At 51.8% G+C, this 21,772-nt stretch overlaps 7 protein-coding genes across 7 annotated transcripts; 4 read left to right on the forward strand and 3 right to left on the reverse strand.

Moving 5' to 3' along the window:
* Positions 1–64: 64 nt before the first annotated feature.
* B0T26DRAFT_634215 (Homocysteine S-methyltransferase) lies at positions 65–1,245 on the reverse strand (the record flags this gene model as incomplete). Its single annotated transcript, XM_060436605.1, has 2 exons — positions 65–262; positions 331–1,245. The coding sequence occupies 2 exons, from the start codon at positions 1,243–1,245 to the stop codon at positions 65–67; spliced, it is 1,113 nt and encodes a 370-aa protein (XP_060303479.1).
* A 3,681-nt stretch (positions 1,246–4,926) lies between these two features.
* On the forward strand, positions 4,927–5,082 carry B0T26DRAFT_632266 (uncharacterized protein; the record flags this gene model as incomplete). The annotated part of the gene is made up of 1 exon (XM_060436430.1): positions 4,927–5,082. A coding segment is annotated over one exon (156 nt), but the record flags the coding sequence as incomplete, so codon positions are not given.
* A 716-nt stretch (positions 5,083–5,798) lies between these two features.
* B0T26DRAFT_746490 (uncharacterized protein) lies at positions 5,799–7,569 on the reverse strand (the record flags this gene model as incomplete). Its single annotated transcript, XM_060444698.1, has 5 exons — positions 5,799–6,090; positions 6,230–6,457; positions 6,514–6,580; positions 7,431–7,495; positions 7,547–7,569. The coding sequence occupies 5 exons, from the start codon at positions 7,567–7,569 to the stop codon at positions 5,799–5,801; spliced, it is 675 nt and encodes a 224-aa protein (XP_060303481.1).
* Positions 7,570–10,158: 2,589 nt separating this feature from the next.
* B0T26DRAFT_630163 (CCAAT-binding transcription factor, subunit B) lies at positions 10,159–10,371 on the forward strand (the record flags this gene model as incomplete). The annotated part of the gene is made up of 1 exon (XM_060436268.1): positions 10,159–10,371. A coding segment is annotated over one exon (213 nt), but the record flags the coding sequence as incomplete, so codon positions are not given.
* Positions 10,372–13,580: 3,209 nt separating this feature from the next.
* Positions 13,581–14,766, forward strand: B0T26DRAFT_670881 (uncharacterized protein; the record flags this gene model as incomplete). The annotated part of the gene is made up of 4 exons (XM_060439237.1): positions 13,581–13,661; positions 13,951–14,251; positions 14,316–14,533; positions 14,707–14,766. The coding sequence occupies 4 exons, from the start codon at positions 13,581–13,583 to the stop codon at positions 14,764–14,766; spliced, it is 660 nt and encodes a 219-aa protein (XP_060303483.1).
* A 582-nt stretch (positions 14,767–15,348) lies between these two features.
* Positions 15,349–17,166, forward strand: B0T26DRAFT_670882 (uncharacterized protein; the record flags this gene model as incomplete). Its single annotated transcript, XM_060439238.1, has 7 exons — positions 15,349–15,451; positions 15,596–15,698; positions 15,792–15,969; positions 16,335–16,690; positions 16,749–16,816; positions 16,865–16,944; positions 17,044–17,166. The coding sequence occupies 7 exons, from the start codon at positions 15,349–15,351 to the stop codon at positions 17,164–17,166; spliced, it is 1,011 nt and encodes a 336-aa protein (XP_060303484.1).
* Positions 17,167–20,279: 3,113 nt separating this feature from the next.
* B0T26DRAFT_689061 (uncharacterized protein) lies at positions 20,280–21,155 on the reverse strand. The gene is made up of 2 exons (XM_060441017.1): positions 20,420–21,155; positions 20,280–20,370 (listed from the first exon to the last, which is right to left on the reverse strand). The coding sequence occupies exon 1, from the start codon at positions 20,980–20,982 to the stop codon at positions 20,554–20,556; it is 429 nt and encodes a 142-aa protein (XP_060303485.1). The 5' UTR covers positions 20,983–21,155; the 3' UTR covers positions 20,280–20,370; positions 20,420–20,553.
* Between the last annotated feature and the right edge of the window lie 617 nt (positions 21,156–21,772).

A 21,772-nucleotide genomic window follows, 5' to 3' on the forward strand; every position in this document is an offset into this window, starting at 1 on the left:
GCCCAAGAGGCCCAAAACCTTCCAAAAACCACCCTTCTGAAGCTCTTATCATCTGTGTCCACGCTCACGCCATACTCCCAGAGGCTGTCTCTTCAACCTCTGTCGTTCCATTTGAGCCTCCCACCTCTTCTTCAACGAGCCACCGGAGGCGTTCAATGTCGGAGTCGGTGGTCTTGCAGCAGCCGCCGACCAAGATGGATTCCCACTTGCCGCGGGCCCGGGTCCCCTTGACAGCTTCAAAAATCTGCTCTTGCCATGGAGTCTGTTGAGGCGGCAAACACAACGTCAGCACTAGACCGGCAAATAAAGCGGCGCAACAGACCAACCTACCCGTGAAGTTTTCTCTTCTTCTGGAAACTCCCACGTCTTAGTAGCGGTGTTGTAGACCTCGCCGTTGGTGCCGTCGGGACACAGCACCAGGCTCGGCCACTTGACGATACCCCCGGCGTCGACAAGCGCCTGGACGGCAGACTCGAACCTCCTGAGCAGGCCCGGCAGCTTAGCGACCCTTGTGCAGTTGATGCCGATGCCCCAGGGCACGACAGATGCTACCTCGGTGCTTAGCGCGGTGACGACGACCTCCTCGACCGACGTCCCGTCGGGCAGCGTCTCGCCGTCGCCCGGGAAGACGCACGATATCCACGCGCTCATGCCCGTTCTCGAAAACTCGCCAAACCGAGTAAGGAGGTGCGACTGCGCCGCCAGCAGGCGGCGGATGGCGAGGATCTCGTCGACGCGCGGGATGGTCTCGAAGGCGAGGTAGTCGGGGACGCGCAGCAGGCCGGCGACCTTGGCGAACAGCATGAAGCGCTGCGTATGCCAGTCCTCGAGCTTGTCGGCCGTGTCGTGCTCGCCGTCGTACCGCGCGCTGTACTCGGTCGACGGCACCATGGTGGCCCCGTAGGGCCCCAGCGAGAGGGCGACGCGCGGCGCGCCCGTCTGGCGCGCGATCAGCACCGCGTCCTCGAGGAACTGGCCGACGTTAGCGATGCTCACGCCCCGCGGCCATTCCGCCGTCCGCGTGGCCGCGAAGCCCTCGATCGACGCCTGGTACGTGGCCGTCAGCAGCACGTCGGCGCCGGCCTGCGCGAAGTCGGACTGGCAGGCCAGCAGCTTCTGTTGGTCGGCCACGAGCAGGTGCGACGACCATAGCGGTGTTTGCTCGCTGAACACGACGCCGTACTTGTCCTCGAGCGACGTGCCGAGGCCGCCGTCGAGGATCAGGATGGGCGTGCCGTCCCTCATTTTGCGAGTCCGAGCTGCTGGACGGGTCGGACGGGCCGGAAAGAGTCGTGCATGACGGGATACCCGCGTCTCGAAACAGAGGCGCGCAACGTCGGTGGTGATGATGCCAGGTGCCTAGTGCTTCCCCGCTTTGGGGGTGCACAAACCCAAGGTCCGCTAGTGGGCCACTTAGGGCACGTTATACATGTAGCCTTGGCACAGTCAAGTGCCCTGTCGGCCTTGCAATATCTGGCTTGGCTAGTGGCAGTGCTCCGCGGGATTCTCAGTGGAGCAACTGTGGAGGTGCAGCTGTGGAGGTGCAGCTGTGGAGGTGCCTTTCCGTTCTCTGCGCCGCTGAGAGCGTTTAAAGTTCTGATCAGCGGGAGGGGCCTAGCTCTCTGTGTAGTGTCGCTCCGGGATGGGATAGATGGCGTAAGAGAGGGTCGCTGTCACCCGGGTTTCATAGAGCTCACTCATTGTTATGCAGCTTACAGCGTACACAAACAGCGTTGGCTAAAAGCCCTGATCCTAAAAATCGAAGCCGAGACGCTCCTTTGGGCCGACAGATCACATGAATGCCTTTCACAGGCGGCTAGCCGCAGCTGGGGCGGAGGGTTGCTGGAGGATTTGGTGTAACAACCTCGGGGCCAACAGCTGCGCTACGGCCAACAGCTGCGCTACCTGGCTCGTTCGGACTCTGCATAAACTCGGATGTATATGGTGGTAGTGCAGCATGCTATCTACATATCGGTGCACCCGTCTTGCTCAGATTGCCCTGGCATTTGCGAGCCACCCAAAGAGCATGTACTGCGAGATGCCCATCGCTTTCGACAGCTAATAATTAACTTGACTAGTAATGATCGAGTTCAGTCTGATCACACCAATACACGACTCTGCAACATGCACTTCGGCCATAGCAAAATGCCGTGGCTGGTGCTCCTCACACTTCTTCTCTGCCAATGGCAAGCCGCACACGCCTGACCGATGCCGCTCCACACAACCTCGGTCACATCTCCACTGCAACTCGTCCACACAACCTCAATCACATCTCCACTGCGGCTCGCCCACACAACCTCGGTCACATCTCCACTGCAGCTCGCCCCCGGCACTCTCGACAGGAGGATAGCGTCGCCAGCACACATCAACGACATGCAAGACGTTGCCTCAAGGATAGCGAGCCCGATTGCTAGGATCGAAAGAGATGGAACACCAGCGGCGGTTGAGTCCCGGCAAGAGGCAACCATCACACTCTCGACACGTCCTACCGCTGCGCTCTGGCAAAGAGCAATCGACCATATGCAGCGGTTCAAGTCGTCCCACAAGTCGCCACGGCTGCAGGCAAGCGGTCCGTGTTCGATGGTGTCGAGGGCTGAACGTCGGCCTCGCCATCGTCGTCGTTGTCGGCGTTCTCTTGGGCGTCGGCGTCGTTCTCTTGGGCGTCGGCGTCGCTAGCATCGCCGTCTTGGGCTTCGAGTGGAGGCGATACTTGGCCAAGTCGGAGCCGAGGCTGTGAATTTACCTAGGCTGTGAAGTTACCTAGGCTGTGAAGTTACCTGAGGATGAGCTGGAGGTGTTTGCTGGTTTGTGGTGGAACCGGGGGAAACGTTCACGGCTGCCACAATGGACCCCCGGGGGGGGAGAGAGGTTGGCGGGAAATTGTAAATTTTGGAAGGGAACAACAGAAAGCCGGTGGAGACTTCGCGAATGGCCCTGCTTGGAATCTGCGGGTAGACAGTGAGCTTCCACGTGGAGTTGTTGGCGGGGAAAGAGCCAAGGGCATTGTTTCTGGGCCGGCCCAGAGGACAGGGGACGTTTTGACTAGGCGGACTTTTACAGCGTGAATTTCTTCTGTACAATCACAATCCAGTCCCTGATTATGTATTGCCAGGGGCTTTGCAAGATTTGAAAGGCCTCGAGTATTCCAGTGGAGGAAACCTCTTGGAATACCTTGAGAAAACATGGGACAGCTTCTTTCAGTTGTCATTAGGTTTACATGCAACCCATAACCTAAACCCCACGGCTGAGAACGAGAACGAGCCCGGCCAGTGGCACTTGAAAGCGTTTGTACCCCCGTCTTTTCTACGCCGGCCGAAATTCTTCCAACACTTCTATTAGAATTCACCAAGACATACAGCCCCAAAACATTTGGATCGCAAGAACACTAACAAATCCGTATCGTGTTCGGTTTAAGCTCGTTGATTTTAGAGCCGCGCATGTCCGGAGCTGTCGTAATAAGGACTGGATACCATGGGCGCCCAGCAAAAAGCGAATGGGGGGTTCAGCGCACCAGAGTCACGCCGCGATGACAGCTTGACGTCATATCTCCGCTGGTGAGCAACATCATTCTTGAATACATGCTCGTCGCAAATCCTGGTGACCGAGCAAATGCCACTAAAGCCTACCAGGCGTGGAGTAATGAAAGCAGCAGCGCCCGGCTCATGGGGGGCAGAGAAATTTCGTATCCCTCGCAACTACCACCTGTCTAAGAGGACAAAGCTTCAATTCGAAAAACAGGCGTTCCTGGTAATATATTAGTAGAGATTAATAGGGTAATGATCGTAAACTATTCGGCTTATCTGTTTATAGCTAGAAAGCGATAAATCGTACGTGCGATTGACTGAAGTTGGTTATATTACGAGGTTGAAGAGGAAAGTGGCTTATTTTAGAGGGGGAGCTGGCTAGAAAGTGGCAGGTCATAGCTCAACATGGGTCATAAAAAGCTCAAAATGGGTCATAGAGTTTGACCCATGTTGAGCTTTACAGTCAGCACATAGCATATACTGAAAGTCAGCCGACCAACCCAAAGTAGAAAAGACCGGCGAGTAAGGGTAGACATCTGCAACGTACAAAAAAAAATAAGATTCAAAATAATATTGCCGCACAATTATTACTCTGCTTCAGCATATGCCGAACTTGGACTCAAAACCCAATCCAATAATACCAATTCAGGGGAATTGATCCGCAATGGATGCATCACCAACCCACAAAGGAGCAACAGCCGACTTTGAGAACAGAGCCTTCAGGCGCCACGTGGCTTATGCCGAGTATGAGTATGAGCCTACGCCGTCCTCCTCTCCTTCAGACGGTACCCTTAGCGATACCGGCGACGAAGAGTCTGCAGGTGATGAGGATGAGCAGGTGCTCGAGCAAAGTGTGGACGATGCGGTAGAACAATTCTGGAACGATGACGATGATCCGATTGCGGAGACAGCGGGAGAGGTCGTCCGAGGGATGGGTTTTACCAAGGTGAGCTGCTCCAGCATATGCTGAACCTCGACTGACTTGAAGCAGAATACTTTTAAGGATTACGGCCTAATTATCAGCGGTGGCTGTAAACATATTATCTCTATGGCTGAGATTGTTAATAGCATTACTATTCTAAGCTATCCTTTTACTCATAAGGATGGCATAGCCACTTTTATCCACCTACCAGAACCAATTCTGTACGTCGACCCGTCGAATATAAATATTCTTCAGGAGTTTCCTCGTGTATAGGATCAGTTGAGCATGTAATTAGCTACATTTTTCTATATTTGGCATGCGAATTGCTTCGAAACTGAACTGCGCAGTCGTTGTTCAAAGATCTACTATTTTGGTGTAAAAGGGGTGATCGGGTGAGGGTGGGGGTTGGTACGGTAGAAGTGAGCGGCCTCACAACTATGCAAGTGTTTCGTCCAATGCTTCAGCGCAGTGTTGCAGGAGCTGTATAAGATCGAAAATGAGCTCCATGTCGAGATTATCCCCGGGACGGAAATCATGGCGGACGTCGAGAGCTATCATTTCGTCAAGAGCGAGGGCAAATCTAACCACGTGCTTGTTCCCCAGCCTTCCAACGACCCCCATGACCCCCTGAACTAGACCAAGGCCTGGAAGCCGTCGGCTCTGGTCGCCGCCTCCACCATGACCTTCTCGTAGGGGCCAGGGCGTTACACCGCTGGCCCTCTCGCCCGCCTTTGGCTACCTGATGAGGGATTACAACAGGTCTCTGTACGACGTCATCTAGTTCTCTAACTGGTAACCCTACCTTTATTTTGCCTCGTTCAACTAGCAAGTCTCAAAACAGTTTTGTTAGTGAGAATTGTCGGGGACGCAACGCCGGAGAAGCAATACAATTTACGGGTGAGTCCCCGAAGGAGTGGCCCTCGAGTTTTCGAGGTGATCAGAGCCACCCAAACGCTGTTGATTTGGGAAGACGAAAGATTCGAAAATAAAGTGGCCTTGGACAGGGCAGGGTGTCTTGGCAGACCACTCCTAATGTTCATTATCCGGAACATGGACGGGCTAATTACCCGGTTAACTCTCAAAGGTCGAAAATGCGGTCGACAATGAAAATTTCATCAACTTGAGAAGAATATTGACGCACTCTCCTCAAGATACCAAAACGACAAATATAAATCAAGGAAAGGGTACCTAGGTAACTATTGAGCAATTAAGAATTGGCAGGGCCTCCGTAAGCCGTGATTTAACCCCAACTGAAATCAAACAATCCCAAGCCAAAAAAGAAATGCAACAACCAATCAAACAACAACAGCAATACAAGTAGCAACATCATTCCTCAAAGCCGTCTCCCCAACTCAGTTCTCATCAATGACGGGCGGGCAAACGGCCACATAGACACCGGTCGCCGTGTTCATGGCGGAACCCAGCCAGCTATCGAGATGCCACGTCATGGCGTCCTTGGAGAGGGACGAGTGGCTGACGCGCAGGCGCAGGTTGCGGCCGCACTCGTATTCGAGGCCGCTAATGGCCATCGTGACGGCCGGCGCGGCGCGGTACGCAGCGGCGCTGAAGTCGACGACGCCAGCGTTCTCGGGGCCGGGAATGTCGTCGGTGCAGAACGACCCGCCCGCGATGTTGGTGCCCCCCCTTGCCGCCAGCCGTAGGGAACGCCACCCACGTCACCGTGGCGCCGCCCAGGTACACGTTGGTACCGAGACACGCATTGGAGTGAGGTGGTATATATGTACGTAGTACGTACTATGTCCGTGTCGGCACCCGCCTCGACGTGCAGCCGGAACTTGAACGGGCTCGCGTCCGGGGCGTCGTCTTGACCCGCCACGCCGCGTCCTTGCCGAGGCTAAGCCTGTAGAACCACGCCAGCACGGTCGGCGGCGCCGCCGAGTCGGGGAAGCGTTCGTCGAACTTGATCGTGGTGGATGTTTTGAGGAGCGACGAGGGCGATTTTTTTCCGCCGTTGGCCCCCCACGCCGAAGCAATATCCCACTGGCCTGTCCTGATGGCCGGCTCGCTGGCCGATATATCTCGAGCCACGAGCAGGCTGCCGAGTACATGCGCGAAGTAGGGCCCGACGCAATGGAGACGGTGAAGTCGTCTTCCGACACGTCTTCGGCGCGCGCTGCCACCGATAAGTTGGTGGGGATTGCCTTGTCTGGCCTTTCCTGTTCGCGGAATTGGAAATGTTGCTGTTGGGCCGCGGACGTTTGCGTTGGGGCTCCTTAAGAATGTAGTAGTCCGAATAGTTACTCTGCGCCTTATCTTCCTATTTCTCCTTTCAACTTTCCTCTTATGCCTACTATTTGCATTCCCTTCTCGGCACTCGTCTCCCCCTCCTTCCTCTTATTTCCGCCTATCCCCACACGGAGCCGGACCCAAGGGGCCGGTCGGTGTTAGGACCAGTGCCCCTTCTTTGAGCCGTGAAAACAGGGTTCACTTTTGGCGCTGCATCCACTCGCTACCCACGGCACCCCCACAGTGTTTACTCATCCTTTGACAAGGTTCACTTTGGGATGCTGGCTGGGCCTAGACGGACAGCTGAACGCCGAAAAGCATTGCTTTTTTTATATTGGAGAAATTATTCCGCATTGCTCGTGGCATGTGAGAGATTGCAGTACAACAGGGCCGGTGGACCGCCGACTCAGATGCTCTAATCTCTCCGGTCCGCTCCTACTGAACTCGATCAACACTTGGGTGCTAGACCTTTCCTAGCTGGGAGCGCGCTACTCGAATCTGACGAATTATCCATCCCTCTTTCCTACGTTCCGCGTCTCGGGGCCACGGCGCCGGATCCAAGGAGGCGTTCGAAGGCGTTGGTGCTAGGGCCAATCTCGGGCAATGGGAGCAGGGATCCCGCTCCGAATTTTACGCGTTTCCCATGTTTTCCCCATGTCCCCTGTCAAAGACGCGCTCGCACAACTGCACTTCTCCGCAGCCTCTCTGGTTGCCTTTTTTGCTCCCCATGCACGAACCAGACGAAGATGGGTCGTCCCCTTGGGCCGTCGCGGCCGTCGCGGCCGTGTGTATCTCCACCACACTATCTGTCCTCAGTCTTGTGGTTTTGGGCCTTACACGATACCAAACTGACCCTAGTGGCGGTATCTTTTCCATGTTCAAGAAGAGAAATGCACCACGTCCTATTGTCCCTCGCCAAGCTCTCTTTATCTCCGTTAGCCTTACTTTCGACTGTCTCCGGATTCTCCAAATCTCAGTTGCCTTGTTCATCTTCCCCCTGTTCAGCCATAGCAAACACGAGTTTGCGCTCGTTCTAGCGATATATGGGAGTCTGGTGGATGTAAGTCGAGGAACACAATATGTGGAATTAATCTATTTGATCTGACAGTAGTAGTGGATGTACCCGATTCGTATCTGGACGGAGCCGAGAGGTGTAGAGAAGATATTCCTCGCATTTTCCTGCAGCTTTCTAGTACCTGGAGTGTTCATTGGGAGCATTTTCTTGGTACATGGGCGCGGGAGCCCGGGAGTGTACCTTGCCAGAAAGCTCCTGCCGCTGTCAATTGTCTCTCTTGTCGGCATATGGTCATTCATCAAGTGCAAGAAGATAGTAGGGCTGCTTCGCTGGCCATAGAAACTGTGGGCGTATTTTCTTTTGATTTTCTCTTTTCTGCCTATGGGCTGCTGGGTTGCGTTGTTGAAGCAGCAGAACCAGCGGAATGACCTAGTAGTAAGTCCTTATCGATCTAGCTGCTGACTTGCTTGTTTACTAATGATATAGATATTGTACTACACATGCCTACCGGTGCAGTTGCTCTGGTCATTTGGTATGCTATCGGCATGGGGGAGGCGGAGGTAGAGGCGGAAGAAGCGGAGGGACAGGCAGGCATCTGGGACTTCTTCGTCCCGAGGAGGGTATGCATTACGAGCCCTGTCAGACTCTCGAAGACGAGCGATGGGAGCGGCCGCTACACTAGGCGGAACGTCTTATCGGCCGCGGAGTTCCTTTTCGAGTACGGTGACTACGGTGGTGAGCCTGGAGGTCGACAACAACCATGGCTCCGAGAGGTGGAGAGTGCATCCCACGTCTCGGCTTGACTCACATCCGGCGGCGACTTGGGTATAAAGCACCGGATCACAGGACACTCGCCGAATTACAGCTGTACTTAGACACAGATATTGTTGGAATAGCGATGTTGGTGACCGTACTCTACTCTGGAAGGGAGGCGGTGCGATGCACGTGCTAGCGCACGTGCTTACAGGCACGTGCGCCGCACGGCCCTCGCACGGCCATGTACAAAGCCAAAGACCCCCACCATAGATTTCTAGAGCAGAACATGAATCAGAACAACTTTACACCCCCCCCCGGTAGTACTACCACTTTTTGACCCGTTGGAACACCTACGTGGTTGGAATACCACGAACAGATATGGCATTTTTTTGTGGCTCCTCTACGATGAGCGTGGCTGCATATGTCGGCGTGATGAAGGCTGCAGAGTGGGCGGCAATACAACTCCGCTTTTGGCGGGCGTGATAAAGAGCAGGGGATGAGACGAGGCCGGGAAAAGTCCTGTGGTATTTAAAGAGTCGGACGATCCCTAAGGAGATTTCTTGAGCATAGATGAACCGATTCGCACTTGTTGTTTTTTAACTATACTATGGAGAGATTTCGGGAGTACTTCTTAGCTGATTGGCAGGAGAACCTTATTAGTATAGGTACCTCTACTCTCCTCGTGTTTCCGGTCATCCAAGCGCATTAGTCGGGATACTCTATACTCTTCAAAATTTCAATCTATTTTCTGGTCTTCTTTTTTACATTTATATCTTGGCCAAGGCTTAGGTACTGGGTGTCGGCTGGCCGACGCCTCTGGGATCCGTCGTCTGACGCAAGTACATCTACAGCTTAGGTGGTTTCATTTTCGTATGCTCTTTTCTTTTCTCCTTCTCTTCTGTTGGTATTTTCCCCAGGAACGAATTCTCAACCTGTCACAGTTTTACGCGATACATAATTTCCCTGACCTCAATCACGGCAAGGGTGCAGCCCCCAGCAACACGACGTCTTAGCCGCGCTCTCGCTCGTCTCTTTCTTTCCTCCTTTACTTGATGCTACATTTACACAACATACTTCGTACCTATCTTTCTCTCAGGTTCTCGCTCCGCTCTCTCCATTCTTTCCTGTTCCCCGAAGCGGGGCTTTGCCCGTCTACCCACCACGCTGCGCCAAGAGCCGAAGAAACTGCCTGCCTGCCTGCCTCCTGGCCAATTTTTTTGACAAGGAGGAAGCTAGGAAGCGGAGAGGACGGAAATACTCGTGAGTTGACTTGCAAAGTATGCTGCCTGGTCCAGCTGATAGAGTGCTAATTGACATACGCCTGCACAGTACTGGACTATTGCAACACCCGTATGATCTTATTGGTGACTCTCAGCAATCCTTAGGCACAGGCCTCGTTTACAGCACCGAATCTCCCTCAAACAAACATTCTCAATAACCCTGACCCTTTTGTCAGCACTATTGTGGAAAACATGGAGGGCTCCCTCTCTCCCTCACCGCCAACATTCCAGAGCCCTTATCCCTCCTATCCCCTTAGCGCGCAGTCGAACTTACAATACACTCTCGACGTTTCGCTTCCGCCCAAATCCGATCAACTGCCACGAGGCCAGAGTAGTATATCCCTTCAGGATGTCAACACGCCACAAAAGGGAGAAATGAATCGGCAGATGGCGCAGGAGCAAGCGAGCACAGCTAATGAGGCACCGCTCTACGTCAACGCGAAGCAATTCGACCGTATCTTAAAGAGGAGGACCGCGCGGGAGAAACTAGAGACCAGGCTAGGTAGTAGGAGCCGCCGGAAAGCCTACCTCCATGAGTCGAGACACAACCACGCGATGAGGAGACCAAGAGGCCCCGGGGGACGCTTTTTAACCGCTAAGGAGCGAGCGCAACTGGAGCCCACCCAGGGGGCACCCGTTAGGGGACCTTCAGACGTTAGTACGGGCAGCGAAGCGGCCGTGCATATTGAGGAGAGAGGAGGGGAAACTGTACTGGGGAGGGCACCGGCGAGCGCGCAAGAAGCAAGAGGAAGCTAAGTTGACCATGCCTATTTTGGCCAGGCCCACTTTTGGCCCATGCAAGCCTCCATGCACTTACAACACATGTGATGAATCCTTTTTCTTCAACACACCGCAACTTCCTCAAAACAACACCAAATTCCTTCAATTCTATTACAATCGATAGCTCTTTCACTGTTATCTCGAAGATGCCTCAATATAACGAATTGGAAATGCTGCAGGGCATGCAATAAGTCAGCGAAGGCATTCCGGTGCGGCGCGCGGCCCTAGAATGTGGCGTTCCAAAGACCTCTCTTCGCAACCGTATAGCTGGCCACAAATCCCGCCATATTGCATTCGAACACATGCAGGCTCTTCCTCATGCGACGGAAGCCCGGCTCGCCGAATGGATCAACCTCCAAGGCGCTCTCGGCCTGCCTCCGACGCATGCAACGGTCCGGGAATTTGCCCGCCGGCTGGCCGTGGACGGAGGGAAGCCGGAATGGGTAGGACCGAAGTGGTTGCGCGGCTTCATGGCCCGGAACCCGTCAATCCGGACCCAGCGGGCCCAAAGCATGGATACGGCCCGCCTCAACGGCGCCACGGTCCCGGTAATCACGGCTTGGTTCAACTACCTGGCCCTCCCGGCAGTCAAGCTGATCAACCGGAAAACCGTTGGAATAAAGACGAGACTGGCCTTCTTGAAGACTAGGGTAATAACGGCATGGTTCTCGGATCTGAGGAAAGAGCCAACAACAAGAAGCTAAAGAAAAAGAAGTCAGGATCACGGAATTGGACCACGTTCGTGGAATGCATCTCTGTAACGGGCAGGTCAATACCTCCTTTGGTAATCATGAAGGGAAAAACCTTACAACAACAACACTACCCAACCAAAATGAGTCCCTTTAAAGGCTGAAAGTTCCACACGCAAGAAAAAGGCTGGATTGACGACGAGGATGCGTTAAAATGGCTTCAGGAAGTCTTCCTTCCTCATACCCGCACGGCCAACAACGAACGCCGGCTCCTCATTGTTGACGGCCACGGCAGTCATACAACTGATGATTATACGTGGACCTGCTTCCAAAACAACATTCAGCTTCTTTACTTACCGGCACACTCATCACACGTGCTTCAGCCGCTTGATTTGACGGTTTTCTCGGTCCTGAAGCGGGCATACCGGAAGAGGTTTAACTCCCTACCCCGGTGCTCCGATTCAACGGTCTCCGGCCGGCGCACTATGTTGATCTGTTACCGGGCTGCCCGGGAAGAAGCATTCGAGGAAGAAAACTGCAAGGCAGGGTGGTATGCTACCGGCTTGTGGCCGGTAAATAAGCTCAAGCCACTCACGAGCCCTCAAGTGCTAGAAAATAGCAACAAAGCCGGTAAAAGTACGGCTATAGCTACTCTCGAGGAAGGGATGGATACGGCTCATCAGCAACAACAGTTGCTTAACGATTACGGCACTTGGAAGACTCCTAATAAGGTTACGGACCTTACGATTGCTTTGGCCAAAATAAACATCAGCTCCCCGGCCCGCAGGGCACGTCATCAGCTATTCAGGAAGGTCAGGAAGGCATTCACCCTCAGGGACTTTGAGCTGGCTAAGCTCAGGCACGAAAATGAGGCTCTGAAAGCCGAGCTTGAGAACAAAAAGGGAACCAAGAGGAAGAAGGTGGAATTGAGCCCAAATTCGAAGTTTGCCTCGATAAAAGACATTCGGCGCGCGCAGAGGGCAGTAGGGCGCGAAAGTGACAGCTTTGACGAATCAGAGGGCTCGGAAGAAGAAGAAGAAGTCGAAAGTTGTATAGTAATTAGTTGATTTGGCGATATTTTACATGCTTCACTGTAAGGTGTCATTCATGAGTCGGTGGCTCAGCACGGACCAAAAGTGGGCTGGGCCAAAATAGGCATGGTCAACTTACACGAAAGGTAGATGAGGAACGGCAGCCAACTTCCTAGAACGCTGGAGCCGGTCGTTGGGGCAAGGCAATGCTAACTTTGTAGATTTATTGCTTGACATGTCAATTAGAGTTGTTAGCCTGGCGTAATTTCTGTTCGTTGAACTGAGGCGACCGAGGTCAGGACCAGTTACGTCTTCTATCTACACACTGTCGATGACCTAGCAATAGAGTCGTCATTTAGATTGGGGTCTACGGAAAATCCTGGGGCAGTCCATTTCCTTGCCGCGACAGATAGATATACGGATGGGTGTAAGAGGGTCCGAGAGTAGAAGCTGGGCAGGGTGGGACCTCAATCCCATGGGGCGGCCACCGCTCTGTCGGTGCCTTGGACGTCTGACTCGGCATTGTGGTGTCGTATATCTCACTGTATATAGATACCATCCGATATTGGTTTCGCAGGCAGCATGATCCTCAACGAGAGCGCGCACCAAGCTGCACAGAAATAGATAGTGGGCCCTGAGCATGACACGCACACTCAGCTGAGAGACTCCCGGCATCATGCATCCCTGTAGAATCTGAGCGCTTGGTTGTTTCTGCCCTCTTATTTCTCAAGCTCTCCTCGATTTGGACCCCAAGCTGTGAGAGGGATGGTACTTGGAGCCCCTGCTGCTGCTATGAAGCTGCTCGAAATTGGAGCGCTACTGGCGCCTCCAACTGGTGCAGGCTCTACACTAACCTCTAAAGAAGGAAGTCGGTCGCACGTACGGCCACTCTCGCTAGACACCCGTCTGTAGTAATCCTCATGCCGGCATAGCCTTGGACTAGCTCCGTTACCATCGAACGAAGGCGGGCCGGCAGAGGCTATTAAGCTGCTTGGAGGTCCCGCCTCGCCGTCACAAGCTCCCTTGCTTTCCTACCTCGGCCGCGTTCACTTGTCGCGGCTGCCCTACCCCAGCTTTTCCCCTAGACATCTACTCCACGCGGGCCTTTCGACACTCCAGTGAGTCAGAGTCTCGAATACCAGACGCCTCGGACCTATTAAGCATCGGCCTAGTCGCGGATACAGCAGCCAATTCGTGCCACAGGCTGCCCTCCGGAGCTCGAGCAGAGCACCGACAGCTCTACGCAAAGGCAGGACGGAGCTAAGCAATCCCAGCCTGTCTTTCAGCTACCTGATAGCAGGGCGCCCTCGCCCCCTGCCACCCAACTCTTCCCATCATGGCCCGACCAAAGGTCCCCGACGACAAGCGCCGGCGCACCGCCCAGGCTTGCACTTTCTGTAAGCGCCGGAAGTTAAAGGTTAGTACTGTATATATCGTCCCGGCTGGCACTATCAGTCCGTCTCCATCTCTGTCTTGGGATTCTTGCGTTAGCCTCGTGCTCTCCCCATTCTATTTCTTTCGTAGCTTCATACCCCCCTCTACTCCTCCTTGACAACCCCCTACCCTCCAAGAGATCTCGTTGAGCAAAGAGACGCCGTATTTTATGTTCGCTTAACATGAGATACAACTCTGGCCCCTCGAAACGTTACTCTAAGTGCCGGCAACTTGCTGTGAGATGCATTTTCGCTGATGCTCGTTGCTCTCAGTGCAACGGCCAGAAACCATGCCAGGCGTGTACGAAGAAGTCTCTGACATGCCTCTATACGCTCAACCTTGGGGATTCGCCAATGTCGCCGCCGACGGCGCAAATGACGCAGATGACACAAATCACACAGACGGTACATACAACGCAGCCAGTCCAGTCGCCTTCGAATAATAGACAGGCTCCAAAGCCTCCAATCCACAGCCCCCGAAGCCAACCCCCGCTGGCGAGCCCGAACGGGCAAATCGAAGAGATTAATACCTGCACCGATACCAGGATATTAGAGGATCAAACTAGACGACTTCGTATGTAGCATATAGCATTGACTATCTGCTGCCAGGCGTTTTCTGACCAACTTTTCTACTCCAGTATATATCGGAGATACCTCTACTCTCTCTATTCTCCAGCTGATCCGCATCATTGTCGAGGAGACCGCCGGAGCCGACATTACGTCTCCGTTTGTCCACGACCCCAACCGGCATCGCATAATAGAACACACTATTGACTTCCCCGCAAATACTAATGTTCTCGGTCTCCTGCCCAAGAGACAGACGGCGGACATTCTCATTGACTCGTACTTTACCAACGTCAGTTAAAGCCTTTTTACCCTCCGTCTTGAGCCTAGCAGACACTAACATATACTGGCTAGACGTGCGGCATAATGGAGGTATTTGACAAAAGTCATTTATGGCGTCCGTCGATATCTACTACAGACATTTTCCGTCCGAAAGCAACTATTTTCTGTGCCACCTGTTCCTAGTTTTTGCTCTGGGTTTGCTTTTTGCGGCCCCAGTTCCCGATAGCCCAGAGGAAGCCGTGATTAAAGAACAGTTGTTAGCAAGACCGGACAGGCCGGAGCTTTTTTCCGAAGTGCCAGGTGTATGAGCGACCCAGAGGCTGGTTTCGAGAATGCCGACTTCTGGTCCATCCAGGCATTGTCTTTAATGACTGTCTATATGCTGCCTGTTTCCAAGCAGAATAGAGCCTATGCATATCTTGGTTAGTTTATCCAGTATACTACATATTACTACATTCCCCAACGTCCTTACTCTTTATAGGCATGGCGGTCCGGTCGGCTTATGCCCTGGGATTACACCGCGAAGAGACTATGCCAAAGCTCATCTTCTCACCAGTAGAGATAAGGATACAGCGAAACATGTAGAAGACGCTATTGATTCTCGATAGCCTCCTAACCGCCACCCTCGGGAGGCCCGTTGCTATCTCGGAAGACGATTGCTCATACGAAATCATGCCTGGAAATGACTATGCAGATAGTTGTTTGGCGGCCGACGGGCCAAGTCCGGATTTTGTTCACGCCAAGTGTCTGAACGTATGTATTCGTTCATGTCATGTCATTAGGGCCACCCTGAGAGTCCTCTCACAAAGAAAGATATCAACCACCATGGTCCAGGAGATTGCCGATATGTCCAAGGACTGGAACGAGGCCCCACAAGCTAACCTCCAAGGGCACAGAAACCCTTGTCGTCCGGTAGATGCCGCACAAGGTATTGGAAACCTACACGCAGGTCTTTTTTCCTTACACTCAATAATCCTCCTAACCCGACAGTTCTTTGTAATGTACAGCTAGGAGCTACAAAGACATCGCTCTAGTCTGGCTAAGGAGATACCAAGCTATGATTCACCAATAGCCAAGTACTCCGAGGCGTGCGTGGTCGCATCGTATCAGACAATCCAGTTAGTCCAAAGAGCCAGAGAAGCGAGGTATCTTTCACAGAGGAACCCTTTCGTCGTGTAAGCTTTCGTCTCTCTCAAAGACCCGGTTATATTAGCGGAGCCGGCTCCTGGCCGGTCTCTAAGTCGTACATTTCGCTAGCCGGCACTCAGATACTTCCTCTTCGTAGCGAGTCTTAATGTCTTCATGAATCAGTTTGCATCGATATACCACACAGATGCCTATAAGAAGACGGCGATGGATGCCATTTCGATCATGAAATATTGTGCTCAGCACGATCCAGAAGCAAGCAAGGCACTCGAGATTATGAACCGATTTTCGGAAGTCGTCGTAAGGTGGACAAGAGATGATGCGGACCGCGCACCACCTCTCTCAACCAATCCCAGCAACCTTTTCAGTCAACCGCCAAGTCCGGAATTGTATTACTTGTGGCCCAATTGAATCAACCAGCTCGGCCTGTCTAACAAGTGGGCTTTAGGGGCCGCCTCATGTATGCAGGTAGTGGGGGCTGTGTATGAGCAAACGAAGGCGGAAGGGGCGTGATATTACACGGATCCCACTAGAGCCGCGTACGCTAGGGGTGCCACGAAACGCTCGATAAGTACAGCTGTATATAAACAACGACGTAGTATCACCAAAATTGCAATGGGAATGCCATACCTTTCCTCGTTAGACGAATATACGGGTCGCCATAGACCGCGGGGAACGGAACTGGTCGGCTGGTTGTCAGCAGCAGCTCTCTGCCACCATGCTTGTCAAAAATCCGAGCGCGCCTTTTTGCGGCATTTGGCGACATTTTCGGCCTCGATCCTGATCTCACGGAGCTGGCGTCGTTTGTCAGCTTCGATGCAAGGAGGATGGAGGCAATTCTCTTGCAATCCGGTGCAATTCTGGGGTCTGAGACGCCTGTGGATTTTGACGTGTTATTAGGTGAGCGACTGCTGCTGCAACACATCCCGATTGGGGCTCTGGATGAGGTTTGCAAGGTTCTGCAGACAGAATTGGTTCACAACATTGGATACGGAAAGCTGAATGAGATCCGGCTCACGATGTAAGAATGCTAAACCCCCATGTGCCACCTCTCTAAAACTTGTGCTTACCAGCAGCAGATCAATACTACATCGCGAGGTGCCTTCGCTCAAGGATGGCGGGGTTGACATGCTGGTGCTCATATGCAGTATTACTCTCTGTTCTACGGCTAAGCCCGGGCTACGCAGCTGGCTAGCCTCACGGGAGGGCGAGAGTTTCTACCAACACACTCTGGAGAGAATGCTCGAGTCACGGAGCCCGGAGCTGAAGGTCTTGGTTATCACGGCTCTGCTCTGGCGCAGCCGAATTCTCCGCTTGAGCACTAATAGGTGTTTAGGTCCTACGCATGGTTCATACTTACTTGATTTCGACCAGTTACTACGCGGCCGGGCCGGTCTGAACGAGCAAGCCGTGTGGGAGCGGATTGCTCTCTCGTTCGAGCGTGTTATGGGTGACGGATGCCATCCCGCTATCCGCTACTACCTCTATAATGATTGAAGCGGAAGCAATCAGTAACTTGCCACTTGATATGATGGACGGGCTATCTGATAAATACTGTTCATATATGATGGGCCCTCTACAGCACGTGGATGCTTGGACAAAGACTTGTCAAGAATTCGAAAGCCGCGTTGACTGGCATAATGACGTCCGGGACGATGAGTAGTTCGTAGTAGGGGAACAAAGCTTCATTAGCGAGTCTGCAGGCGGAGAGGAGCAGGGTGGGCGACGAATCAAAATATTCGCTTATTCGTCAACGGATAATTCCGATCCGGAATATCGCGGATATTGACGAATATTCGTAGCTGACTAAGCACAACCTGCCACCCAACAAGTGTTTGGCTGCCCAACGCAACCCAACCACCAAAACTTCACCAATTCATCAATTCCTTTAATCCACAAAGATGTCTTTCATTTCTGAGGGTTCTTCAATATCCAGAGATACAGGCCGAGGCTCAAGCTCTGTTATAGAGCATACTCGGCTACCACAAGACGACGAGCCAGCGCGAAAAGGCAAAAACCGCATGTATTATTGCAAATATTGCGAATCATGGGGTGCTCAAAACACAACCAACTTCCGGAACCACCTCAAATCCAAGCATGGAATCACGACTACCAACCAATCGAGGAACGTCGATGATCTCAGCAATACTGTATTGCAATCTCTATACGAGAAAGCAATGGTGACCAACCAGACCTCTGAGTTAGACGCTCAAATTATGAAACGAGTGTTAAATAAAGAGGTTATCACACAAGCGGTTGCTTCACTTATTGTTGTTGAGAGCCTTTCTTTCCGGATTGTTGAAAGTCCATACTTTCACACCGTTTGCAAAGCCCTCAATCCAGCTGTATCAAACGAAGTCATCGCATCACACTCGACAATCAGAGAGCATATCAAAAAATCTTGGATTTCGAATAAGGACATCGTTCGGAAGAAGCTTCAATCATCCCTTTCAACAATCCACCTCTCTCTTGATGTCTGGACTTCCCCAAATCAGAAACTGTTCCTTGCAGTTTGTGCTCATTTCGTTAATCTTGAATCGGAAACCCTTCAGAAAGCACTTATCGGCCTCCCATCTATTTTGTCACACCATGCAATAACACAACACGAAGCTCTTCTCTGCGTTTTGAAGGATTATAATATCTTTTCAAAAATCGGGGCAATCATCGGCGACAATGCTTTTACCAACGATAAGCTTTATAAAGCCCTCGAAACAACTCTCAGCGAAATGGCAATCCCTTGGTCATCATCAGATAATCGAATCCGATGTAATGGCCATATCATCAACCTTGCTGTTCAAGCATTTCTGTTTCAAGATATTGATGAAGAGAATGAAGAGATGAATGTGAAGGAGGTGAAGATCTCCTTTGATCTGAGTCCCCTGATCAAACTTCATAATATCGTCAAACATATCCGAGGATCCCCTACTCGAATTAGCTAGTTTATTTAGCTTGCTGGCCGAATGATCCCTTTGGATAATTCTACCAGGTGGAATAGTTGGTATTTAATGATTCAAGTTGCCCTTGAAAAAGAAGCTGCACTTGATTCGTATATCAAACTCTGGTATGAATCTCTCCAAAAGGATTACCTTTCTCCAGATGATTGGGAGAATCTTCGATTAATATCAACTTTCCTACATCCATTCTTTCGAGCAACAAAAGCAACAGAAGGAGATCATGCAACAATCGACCGAGTTTTATTCACTATGGATATCCTGATTCAGCATTTCAAAAAAAGCCTTTCAGTATATCAGTCAAATCCTTTCCTATCTTCTCGGATTGAGAAAAGCTGGGCAATATTCGACAAATATTATCTGAAGACGGAGGAGTCTTCATTTTACGCAGCAGCAGTGATTTTTCACCCATCACGACGAACCTTATATCTCAAGCAAAACTGGGATAAAAAATGGATACGGCCAGCAATCAACTCTGTCAGAGAACTCTGGGAGAAGCATAAGGATCAATTAGCAAATACTTCTCCAACGTTACCATCAATGCAAATTGATGATCTTGATGAATTCGACATTCTTGCTCAAAATCTTGATGTTATTCCACGGCAACACGTCAAGGATGAGTTTGAAGAGTATATCTCAGAAGCAGTAATTTCGATCGAAACATCAGCATTATCCTGGTGGTTGAATGGACAACAACGACGACGCTGGCCAAGATTATCTCAATTGGCGATCAATGTTTTATCAATTCCTGCAATGAGTGCTGAGCCAGAGCGAGTGTTTTCTGGGGGTCGTCGTACAATATCTTGGGAAAGGATGCAACTGGGTGAAGATACTATTGAGTTTCTTGAGTGTTTGAAGCATTGGATAAGGTCAGGCCTTGTAAATAGTAGCTTGGAGGAGGTGGAGGAGGAGGATCTGGATGACTAAGCAGATTGTGGTGGTTCGGACCCACACTGACGAATATTCGTTGATCTGTCAGCAAATAATTGACGAATATTGAAAATTGATTTGTCAGCCAACGAATCGATTGTCGCCCACCCTGGAGAGGAGTATGTTTGAGCAAATGCAGGTGGGAGGAATTTGGTGTTACACAGGGATTGCACCTGGAACCGTTTGGGAGGCAGCGGATCATAGGACGCTCGCCGAATTACAGCTGTATATAGATACTAACGTAGTATTATTGAGATTGTGGGTAACAAGCCATACTTATCCTAATTGCCGCAGACTGTAGAGAGCGGAGCTTGGTCGATGACACACCTAACTAGAAGGAACGCTCCCCGCCGTCTGCAGAATCAGAGCGTCTGGCCGAAGGTTCTGCAATCCCTACGGTACATACGTAGTAAGCAAGGGCCACGAGGAGGGCGATGAGGTGCTCAGGGATGAGCCAAGGACAAGCTTTTAGAACCCCGGTAAGAAATCGCGGATACAATTATTATGAACTAACTCTATACTACAGTTTTCAAATCACCTCCCCCTCCCTTCGCTCCTGGACTAGTTCTCAGGCTTGTATGAAGCATTACGTAGTACCACCTGGTCTTTCACCTCAGTCGCTCATTCGAGAAGTGCCGGATCCTGACGCCACGAATTGCTCTCAGTATACTCTACTGGAGCGTCTTGGACGACAGAGTTATTAGCAGGAGCAGGACCGCCCACGGCGAGGGCTGTTGTCGCTCTGTAATAGTTCAATGCCTCTTCAAAGTGAGGGATATTGAACGGCGAAAGATCCCGAGCTCGCGCCCACCCAAGAGATCTGAATTAAATAAGCTTAAATATCATATTCCAATCGTGGCTATACATACCCTTGGTCGTCGAAGTATTGAATAGAAAACTCTCGCTCCGCAACCGACGTACCGCCGTCCTCGTACAAAGGCGCCCACCCTATAATACGTCCCTCCGAAACCTCGTAACAGCTCGGCACGAAGTTCATTTCGACTCAAAACCGCTCCAGTAGACCAACACATTGCACAATGGCTACGGGATATTGAATGTTGTCTTCCTCGTAGCGATGTAGGTATAAATTCCCTGGGACGGCATCTGTAATTCCAGGGTAAAGGGAGTCGGGAGAGTCATTGATTATCGATTCGCCATGCTTCTTTGTTTTGTGATTTCTTAGGTAATAATTCGACAAAAACGTTCTGGGGCACTGAGAACATTCGTAGAGTTTAGGCTCCACGCCTCTCTTGTCGCTGCATGTTCTCGTGCGTCGGTGTCGCTTTAGTGCGTACGATCCCGTAAAAAGCTTGTTGCATGGAGAGCATTGGTAGGTTAGTGTTGACATGTTTAGGAAGAATAGGAATAGAGAAGGTAAGTAGTTTAGGTATGAAGTGGAGTAACTGGGTAACAAGTCGGGGCGTGGTCGCATTAAAAAGGAAAGAGGGATTCGGGGGGTTTTATCGGCGGTTCACTAGGTAGTTGATTGGGCAGTCAATTGAGTCCTTGACTGGGTCCGCCGAAAGTAGGCAATCCAGCTGCAGGGCGCACAGAGCTAAGTGCGGAGGTCTCAGGTCCTAGTCCGGCAATTAGCACGATCCAAACTAGAAGGTAATTGGCGGTGCTAGAGCCGCAAAAACCAGCGCTTAGCGAGCGGGAGTTGGGGTCTCAGATGCCCGACTCTGTCGTTAAGCTCCGTGACCATATATCCCACAAGTGCAACTGCCCGAAAGTGTCATATGTTATTACTATAATTAATGGCGGCGGAGAAGGGGGAAGTAGGTATTACAAACCACTCGACTGTTAGGGTCGTCTGTCTGTAAGGGAGCACGGGCTCCACAGAATGCTGGGGTTGGTAAGTATGAAGATAGAACAAAGGGCAAGCTCCTATCGCACGGGTAATACAGTCAAATCGGGATGCCACTCAAAGTGTATGAGTGCAGTGAATGTGTATTGCTTGCTTGAAGAACCAAGCAAGAACTATCTAAGACCGTGGATACGGCCATCGTATTTATTTAATTATGGCGGGCCAGTAAGAGCTGCGCTCTTACTTGCCCGACCGGAAGGAGCTGCCCGGCGCCGGGCACTGCTAGCGTGCCGGGCCATTTGCCTGGTGCCAAGACCCTTCTTGGCACCGGGCCACCCCTGATTGGCCGTCCTTCCGTTTGCCTGGTGCCAAGAGGGCTCTTGGCAGGGTAAGAGTGTATTGCGGTGTCGTCCCG

The sequence above is a fragment of the Lasiosphaeria miniovina genome (assembly GCF_030549165.1).
Source record: "Lasiosphaeria miniovina strain SMH2392-1A chromosome Unknown B0T26scaffold_1, whole genome shotgun sequence".
Classification (NCBI taxonomy): domain Eukaryota; kingdom Fungi; phylum Ascomycota; class Sordariomycetes; order Sordariales; family Lasiosphaeriaceae; genus Lasiosphaeria; species Lasiosphaeria miniovina.